The sequence below is a fragment of the Kryptolebias marmoratus genome, linkage group LG6, assembly GCF_001649575.2.
Source record: "Kryptolebias marmoratus isolate JLee-2015 linkage group LG6, ASM164957v2, whole genome shotgun sequence".
NCBI classification, from domain to species: Eukaryota; Metazoa; Chordata; class Actinopteri; order Cyprinodontiformes; family Rivulidae; genus Kryptolebias; species Kryptolebias marmoratus.
In genome coordinates this window covers 30,156,794-30,166,373 of record NC_051435.1, presented here as the reverse complement: position 1 = coordinate 30,166,373, position 9,580 = coordinate 30,156,794, and the positions used below count along the sequence as shown (strand labels likewise).

Below are 9,580 nucleotides of genomic sequence, written 5' to 3'. Positions count from 1 at the left end.
TTGTCTGCTATTAATTTGCTTACACAATACACAAGACAGACAAAAACAGAAAAGAACAGGATTTTGATGATTTATGAACTAATAAGGCATAATACTCACCTATTAAATGTAATGTCACATTCTTTTAAGAGCTGGTGCTGACAGTTATTACAATTCTGGCAAAACACAGGACTCCTGATCCTGATAGTCTGATACCAGCTGTTAGTAACTAAGCACACCCAAGTTGCTACACAAAAGACTTAACAAGATGGCGGCACAAATTCTTACCTCACTGTTTTCGGGGACGGCCGTTCCAGTGTTTCTCTAGTTCCGTGAAACAGACCCTCGGAGTAAGAGCCAAGTGTCGACGGTGACGTCACAAGCCTACATTGAGACGCGAGCAGTTAAGACGAAGCAGCACGAGCTCAGACGGAGGTGTTGTGAAGATGGTGTCCTATTTGTGTGAGTCAGTTTGTTTCTGAGGACAAATATAGCTAACTATTATTTTCAGTTTGGATTACTTGTCCTCCCCGCGACGTCAACAGACGGACATTTTGGATAGTTCTGCGTTCGCTCCGGGGTTACAACATGTCCTCCGCAGCGGTCGCTGCCTCCAGAAGGCAGTCCTGTTATTTATGCGATTTACCCCGCATGCCGTGGGCCATGATCTGGGATTTTACCGAGGCCGTATGTCGCGGGTGTGTGAACTACGAGGGTGCTGACCGGATTGAGTTTGTCATTGAGACTGCCCGTCAGCTGAAGAGGGCTCACGGCTTTCAGGAGGGCCGCTCTCCAGGCCCCGGGAAGCCCCAGCACCACGCCGGGAAGGAGCTGAACCACTCCGCCGGGGACCCGAGCGCCCGACCGCCGCAGCCTCTTGACCGATACCCGCTGTCCGACCGGCCTCCCCGGCTGGGGCTGGAGTATCAGGCAGGCAGGCAGGCGAACGGGCTGCCTTTACCCAACGGATTTCCCAAACCCGACGATCCCCCGGAGCTCAACCGTCAAAGCCCGAACCCCCGGCGGACTAGTACAGTTTCTCCCAGCCTGGTACCGTTAGTGAACGGCCGCCCGGGGCAGATGGGTCTGCACGGTGTTCAGGCCGTGCCTGTTCTCGGGGAGCACCATGGGAAACGTCCGGAGGAGCTGAGGGACAAGTACAGGCCGGACAGCCTGTCGGACATGCCGGACAGCCACAGGGACTGGATGGGGAAAGGGAAAACGGTGAGAGACCTGATGGCGCTGCACGCGTTTGACAGCAGGTTTAAAAAGGAGCAGGCGGCCATGATGCAGCGGGTCCTGGGGTCTGAACCGAGCTCCACGTCCGCCAAAACAGGTACGATTTGCAGGTTACTCTGCATCAGATTCACTATTCTCTTCAAACTCTAAAGATGGGTCACATTAAACGCCAGTAAGTCCTTGAAGGAATGCATATCGCCCACCTCCTGTCCTGCCTGAGTTTGAACTAAGATAATCTTATTAGAGAAATTAAAATATTAAAACTAAAGTAATGTGCTATAGTGACCACATGAAATATCCCAAGTTGTCAGCTACTTCCACTACCAACTTTAGCTCTAGCTCAGTATTTCTTATATCCTCTTTGTGTTTGTTAATGATGATTAGCTGTAGGGGCCTTCTTGGTTTGGATGTATAAGCAATGATTATTTCCCAAAAGTTTCATTAAATTCCATTCTGGTGGTTAATGAGATATTTTGCTAACAGACACACAGATTACTGTCGACAGCAGGTGATAAGTATTTGGCAGTGAGCTGCCCTGTGTTTGAAGCAGACCTTGGGTAGAGGTGTGTTTGTTTCTCAGCATGGCGTCACGGCCTGTTTGTGTGTAAACTGTGATTGTTAACTCTTCCTGTCTTACAGACCGCGGGAAGAGCACTCGCCCAGTAAAGAGGAAGACCTCCCCGGAGCCTGACAGTAATAGCAGTGCTCCCAAGATGAACGGTTGTGAAGGCCAGCAGTGGCTCCCCTCACCCTCTGAGCTCCTTAAGATTCACTCCTCCTCCGTGCCTGGCTTTTCAGGCGCTCCCCAGTCCACCATGTCGCTCCATACTCGCACCACACCCCCTGAAGCTGCCGCCGCTCAGAATAGCCAGTCCGCGATGCCAGCACTCATGGATGCTACGGACAACACAGGAAGCACAGGCTCACCTAAGGACCAGGTCCACTCCACCATGGCAGGTGCTCAGCAGGGCAGCGGCAGCCCTGTGTCTCCTTCATCTGCCTCCCAGAGGAGATCATGTCAGAAGGATGGCCCTGTAGGCAACAGCTCGTCCACTCCATCTGCGTCTGGCAGGATTGATCTCCACCCTCCGCCCTTGCAGAGCACCATGGACTCTTCAGGACCGCCTGGCAGTGTGTTGCTTTGCTGCACTTTGTGCCACGAGCGACTAGAAGACACTCACTTTGTCCAGTGCCCATCAGTGCCCTCACACAAGTTCTGCTTCCCGTGCTCCAGAGAGAGCATCAAGCAGCAGGGCACCAGCGGTGAGGTGTACTGCCCCAGTGGGGAGCGCTGCCCCCTGGTGGGCTCCAATGTGCCTTGGGCCTTTATGCAGGGGGAGATCGCCACCATCTTGGCTGGAGATATAAAGGTCAAAAAGGAGAGAGACCCTTAGAACCATAAAGAGCTTTTTGTCTTTTCTCTTTTTTCATCTATAACTGAGTCAGATTAACATATTGGACAAAAGGAAAGTGTATTTTTCTCTTTCCAGACTTTGTGTTTCTATGTTTTGAATATAAAAGGTATGTAGCGTACTCGTCCTAACAGACTCTTCCATTTGTGTTTCTCTGTGTACACAGTCCCTGTCCAACAGAACAGGGCTAATCTGAGCTCTTGGCTAAAACATCTAAACATAAGCTTCTAGCTGTACATGTATGCGCTTGTTTAGGAAACAAAAAATGCCAAATACACTTTCAGATCTTGTAATATCTCAGTGTGTGTGTTTTGATTTGTTTTCTAAACTCTGTGAGTCACAACAAGAGCTGTGGCCTGAGTGTGAGTCAGCCATGATGCAATCGTTCCCATTACAACTAAACTGGCTCCTGGAAAGAAAAAGAGAGGGAAGGGTGGAAGGTGTTGCGTAAACATTGTGTACAGTAAGTCACATGCAGGCGTGTCCTAGGACTAAACAGATAAGATTTGGCTGTTTACATTTCTGGTTTTAAAGTTACATCTGCTATATATCAAAGCTCTCCAGCTGCTCAAACTAGATGGGTTTTTCCCCCCATGCACTGCTGGCAAACACTTACTCCTGCTGCAGAAGCAGTCTGACGTAACCATCAGGAGCTTGTTGCTCGCTGAGCTCCACGTCACAGATGGGAGTTCATAGCCAGGGGTAGTCTGCAGGGATGGTGCTAATGTGTGATCTGAGTGAGCATTGTTGCCTGCCAGGTTTGAGTGTGCAGTGCACATCAAATATTTGCATACACTGTATAAAAAGACACATAAGCATTTCTTTCTCATTATCTGATGTAAAATCAGATTTAACCTCTGTTGTTTTTGTTCAATTAGGATTCCCAAAATTATTTTTATTTGCTAAATGCTCAGGTAATGAGAGAGATTGTTTTTAAAAAAAAATTTTCAGTCACAAGTTTCCATCCATTTTCTTAGTATTTGTAGAAAATGACTTGGATCAAATGTTTCCTCCACAAGCTTCTCACAAGAGTTTGTTGGACTTTTATCTCATTCCTCCTGTCAGAACTGGTGGAACTGAGTCAGCTTTGTAGGCTGTCTTGCTGCAGCTCTGCCCACACATTTTCTATGGTTCTGAGATCAGGGCTTTGTGAGGCCACTCCAGAACACTGACTGGGTCGTAACTAGTTTGACAGCATGCTGAGGGTCTTTGACTATTTGTGCCCAAGCTTTAATTTCTTGGTGATGTCTGAGATGTTGCTTCAGTATTTCTACGTAATGTTCCTTCTTCATGATACCGTCTATTTTGTGAAGCACACTAGCCCCTCCTGCAGCAGAACATCCCAAACATCATCTGGGGTTCAGAAGTAGCTGGCAGCTGGTGAAAATCACCGTATAAAACCTTCATTCTCCACATTTTTGCCAGCTACTTTTTGTTGATTGACCAAAAATATTTTTTAAAGGTTTGCCTAGAAAAGTCCCTGTGTTATCTCTGATCTGCAAAATGTAATTTTATTCACAATAAATGGTGATTTTCTTCCTCCCTGAGTTTGCTTTTGATCATTTTTCCATGGGCGCAGTCATCTTTGAGCAAGCAAGCAAGCGCTGTTGTAACACCACTGAACGGACATTTATCTACCAAGGCTTCTGATTGGTCGATGTTATGAGCGTGACACCGCGTCATTTTCCAGACAGTGGATGACAGATGCTGGAATGTAAGAGAAAAGAATGGTTGGATTCTACCAACCGAAAGGAAAGCCAAGACAATCAACAATCTCCAGTCAATATGTTTTTATTCAAATCTATTTCACAAGATTGCTTATTTCAGGTTTACTGCCATGGTAGATAGTTCCTTGTCTTGGGTAAAGGAATTTTCCATCTGACTTTTTGAAAACTCTCTCAGTCCTTGTAAAAAGCAAAACATTCTCACAAATAGTCTTCAAAAACAGCTGATTTTGGACTCTTCTAACACCCAGCCTTGTTCAAAATGCCAGGAGAATGCATTTCTGATGTTCTGAAATTTTCATTTTTTTGAAAGAAGGTACCCAGACCCCCCTTGATTGATCACATCGTGCCTTTGATGCTTTGGGCTTTGTCCAGTGGATGATTAGCCCCCTACTTTGTCTAAATAGCCTTCTACTCCTGAAACCTTTAAACCCCCACAGCATGATGCTGCTACCCCCGTACTACACAGTTGAGTTGGTGTTCTCAGGCTTGGAAGCTTCCTCCTTTTTTCCTCCAAATGTAACGATGGTCACAATGACCAAACAGTTCAGTTGTAGTTCCATCAGACCACAGGACATGTCTCCAATATTAAGGTCTATGTCCCGTGTGCGTTTACAAACTGTAATCTGTCTTTCCAATGTTGCTGTCAGAGTAATGGTTTGTTCCTCTCTGAGGGACCTTTCAGCCCATGTTGGGACAGGACTTGTTTCACTGTGGATAATGACACTCTGACCAGCTTCAGCAGCTTCTTTACAAGGTGTTTTACTTTTGTTTTGGAGTTGATATGTACATTTTGAACCAAAATGTGTTCATCAAACACAGAACCGTCTCCTTCCTGAGTGATGATGGCAGGTTGTTCCCATGGTGTTTATACTTGTGTATTATTGGTTGAACAGATGAATGTGACACTTTCAGGCATCTGGAAAATGTACCCAAGAATGAACCAGAGTTGTGGATGTCGACAATTATCTTCTTGGTTGCTTGGCTGATTTATTTAGATTTTCCTCATTAACTAAAACAAAGAACCAGTGTGTTTGAGGTGTGCCCTAAGATCCATCCACAAGTCTGCCTCCAATTAACGCAGATGTTGCTAACTAACCAAAGCCATGATATCATCTGGGCATAGTAACTTTAGTGTATGTAAAACTCTGACTTTGAAGAAGGTAATAAAAAAAATCCCATTCAGGCATTTACCAAATAGAAATGGTTTGGGGAATTCTAACTGGCATAAAACAGGAAAGGTTTTAACAGATTTAATGTCAGACAGTGAGGGAAAAAGTGGTTGTCTTTTTATATGGTGTATGTAAATATCCTGTTTCAAGTGCATTTCTGTCCCACTGTAGTAAGATGTGTTTCATCTAACCCAGGGGTAGGCAATCCTGGTCCTGGAGAGCCTCTATCCTGCATGTTTTCCTTGTTTCTCTGCTCCAACACACCTGATTCAGAGGTTAAATCACCTCTTCATGTTCTGCAGAAGCCTGTTAATCACCCATTGATTCAAATCAGGTGTGTTGGAGCAGAGAAACAAGGAAAACATGCTGGATGGTGTCTCTCCAGGACCAGGGTTGGCCACCCCTGATCTAACCTAAAGAAAAGTCTTGTTCCTCATTCAAGCCAAAATACTCCTTGTCATTCTGTTTCTTGTGCCATCTGACCCATACTTGATTTGCTTTCTTTTCTAAGTTTAAAATCCAAGTATCACTCAGAGTGTTGTGAATGACTCTCAGCCACTACCAGATCAAATTTTAGTTCAATATGTGCAAAATTGTTGGCATTATAAACATTTTGTGTTGGCTGTAGTGGTTGTCTTGAGTCAGGTTGGCTCCAAACGTTAGTCAGTTGTAGATGTACATCCAATGATTTCTGTTCTGAGAGTTTCAATAATATTCACTGAGTGGTTCCTGAGACATTTTGCTAACGGGCAAACAGGGTTGATTCCCAACAGTTAATGCTAAAGTTTCAGTCAGAGATCTTGTGTAATGTGTACCACTCAAAGTATTTGTTATGAATGTCTCGCAGCTGTTACTGCACTAAATGTATACACAGTATCTGTAAAATGAACTAAATTATAGCTGTTTTAGTGATTTTTATGGTTAATTTGCTGTTGCAACCATGTGGAATTTGGTTGACATTAAAAGTTAATCAGTTGTAGATGTACATCCAATGATTACTTTTTTTTTTTTTTTAATTAAATTCATCCAGTTGGAAGTATCTTGCTAACAAAGACAGGTACGTGCAAAAACATTATGGCTTTGCCCTTGCCTTTTTTCAGTGGGTGATAAAAACAAGAAATGACAAGGGGCCTGATAGCGGAGAGGTGATAATATAAATGCTCTCCGATGATTTCCCCCCTCCTCCCCCTTCTCTCTGCTGCTGCAGCACTTATGGGATTATCCTGGAAATCAGCACTTTGTTAATTTATGAATCACTGGACAAATATTATTAAAACTTCAAGAAAGTAATCATTGGCTGTACATCTACTATTGAAAAAAGTTTGGAGCAAACTATATTCAAGATAGCTGCAACAGCTAACTAATCTAAAAAGACAAAATTGGCTAGAATTCAGTCAGTTTTACAGATACTAAGCTGAGATTGGCTATGGCAGTACATGAGATTGTGCAAATTGTTACTTTCAAAGTTTGACCACAGAGGATGTAGCTTTGTCATTTCTCATCATAAAAGGATCTCAGTCTAGATTTCTGGGATGCTAGGTGGTGGGTGATATGCATTTCATCAAGAAATGCTAGGCCTTTAATTTCAAAATGAGTTTTCCCTCTTTCCCTCTGAGTGACATATCTGTAAATATATGACTGCTGTCTGCTGTGGGCATGCAAGAAAACACTTAAAACAGTAAAAATCAGAATAAGGTTGTTTCTCTTTAATTCTTGAATTACTAATTGGCCAAAAGTCAGGCTTTTTATGTTTATGAGGTTCTACTAATCCAGATATCTAGAAGAAATAAAAAAATGTGCACCAAACAGAAGCTCTGGCCTCAAGAAGTTGAATGACAAATATAAAAGTTTGATACTTTAAACACTCATTTTCAACAAATACTTGTGCCCATATTTTTCTTCAGTGTACTCTAACGAAGCATTGAGATACTTTACAAAGAATTTTACAGTATTAACTGGAGGTTGATCTAAATACATATTTAGGTTTTGTACTTGTGTTTGTTTTTAGGGCACCAGTTACTTAGTGTAGCATCTGTTTCTGTGAAAGTTGTTACATATAGTTTTCAGTCTTAGAAACCACAGGGGGCTTTTTAATGGGCTCACTGAGTCCTTGTTGCAAAAAAAAAAGAGTATTTTATTTTAGTATTTTGAGTTCTCAATTAGAAGAACAGGAGTATGACTTCTGCTTTACCCTCACATTCCGTTGAATGAGGGAGCAAAACAGAAAAAAGGGGTGGGGGGGGGGACTTGGATGAGTTAAACATGTCTTTGAGCCTTTGGTCTGCTGGTTCTTTAGATGTCTTGCCAGCCAATCAGATGGCCAGTCCAAACCATATCCAGATATATGTGGTTTCTAATTTTCTTTCTCTCTCAAGCCAGATCCTTTTTGGTGCAAGGTCAGACGCAGATTCCATCCCAGCCAGCTCATTTCTTTTCATCTGTCACTGAAATTCAACACCCAAAGGGCCCCAAGAGCCAGTGGCCTGGGATTAATGGGTTCACAGATTCTGTGGCACACTCAGAGAATAAGTCCGGGTTTCTTCCTCCCTCTCATGCTCTCTTTGTTTGTTCAGCTGTTCTTCACCCAAAGCCCCTTTCCTCCCCTTTCCTGACCCTGAAGTTGGGGCTGGAAGAAATGTCTGTAACTCACTGACTGGAGAGCAGGAAGAACAGTTCTCAACTATTCACACCTCCATGAACATTACCAGCAACAATAGCTTTGATTACAATATTAAAACTCTTTGGGACTTTTAAAAACTAGCTGTACTTTACCCAAGAAGCTGTTACTGGCCAACCTCATTCTCATGGCAGACAATTTAAAATGACTTGACTATAGTACATCCGGAAAGTAATGCTTCCCTTTTTGTCACATTTTGTTATGTTAAAGCTTTATTTCAAAACTAATTCAGAATTTGCCTCCCCTTAAAATTCTACACAGTACCCCAACATGACAAAGTGAAAAAAAATTAGAAATGCTTGCAAATTTATTAAAAACAAAAATATCACATAAATAATGCAGAACACACAATTCAGTCTTTGCCATCACACCTGTACACTCACAACCCATTCATCCTCTATATGTTCTTAATCCGGTAAATAAACGATGCACAGTAGTGTTATAGCCAACTGGGTCAGGCTAATTCATTCATTCATTTCTCAACTCAGATCAAATAAAACATTTTAGAACCATCATTAAAAACCTGTGTGAAAAAGGCTCCATTTTGATACCAATATTGTTATCCATGTGTAAAAATGAAGAATGATTAAAATCCTAAAAGATCAACGATCTTTTGACAGATGCCGGCATTGTGAGGATTTACAGCTGATTCCTCGAATTATCCACATTGGCAAAGAGCTGAGTGGGAGCTGGCACTTTCGACTGCTTTGTTCCTGTGTTATCTGTGAAGCAATAATGTGAACATTTACAGCTTATCAGAGCACTTCCTCAGCTTCAGCCCAGTGTAAAAATTAGGCCTTACTCACTGTTCAAAACTATTGTATTGAAAAAATTCCTGAACTCAAGTATCAGAAGTGTGTGTTTGTCAGACCTATCAATTAAGTTTCTACAATGTTTAATGTAGAATATAACACAAGCTTTAAAGAGCCTTCACTTTCAGTTTTGAAGAGAAGACTTTGAGCTCAGATACAATGGAAGACAGTGACAGTTTGGGTGTGAACACTGTGTACTCTGGGGGCGTTTGAGGGAAAACCAAGTCATAAAGATGTGAGAGACACTAGACAATCTAATATATATCTGAACATTAGTTGTACTGATACTGTATAACCACAGTATATATAGAAGATGAAACAAAACAATGCTACACAATCACATTTATAGGTAGTGGCAAATATATACATACACCCTTGGGTGGAAAGGTGCCTAAGAAATAAATCCAAAATACCTCACCTTGTAATAATGGTTTCAATATTCACTACATTTATGTGGAGGTTTGTCATTTTACTTCCTCTGGATATTTTACCAGTTTTAGCCTCTCTCCATTGGCTCTCTGTCAAATTCAGAATATAATTTAAAATCTTACTTCTAACATACAAA

General features: G+C 42.5%; 1 protein-coding gene across 1 annotated transcript; it reads left to right on the top strand.

Moving 5' to 3' along the window:
* The first annotated feature begins 309 nt into the window (after positions 1–309).
* On the top strand, positions 310–4,177 carry irf2bp2b (interferon regulatory factor 2 binding protein 2b). The gene is made up of 2 exons (XM_017435660.3): positions 310–1,315; positions 1,858–4,177. The coding sequence occupies exons 1-2, from the start codon at positions 568–570 to the stop codon at positions 2,610–2,612; spliced, it is 1,503 nt and encodes a 500-aa protein (XP_017291149.1). The 5' UTR covers positions 310–567; the 3' UTR covers positions 2,613–4,177.
* The last annotated feature ends 5,403 nt before the right edge of the window (positions 4,178–9,580 follow it).

What these genes read in the sequence shown, in the direction of transcription:
- irf2bp2b (XM_017435660.3), top strand. Translation starts at nt 568, where the DNA reads ATGTCCTCCGCAGCGGTCGCTGCCTCCAGAAGGCAGTCCTGTTATTTA. An exon ending in CTCCACGTCCGCCAAAACAG is followed by an intron (nt 1,316 to 1,857) that starts GTACGATTTGCA and finishes CCTGTCTTACAG; the next exon opens with ACCGCGGGAAGAGCACTCGC.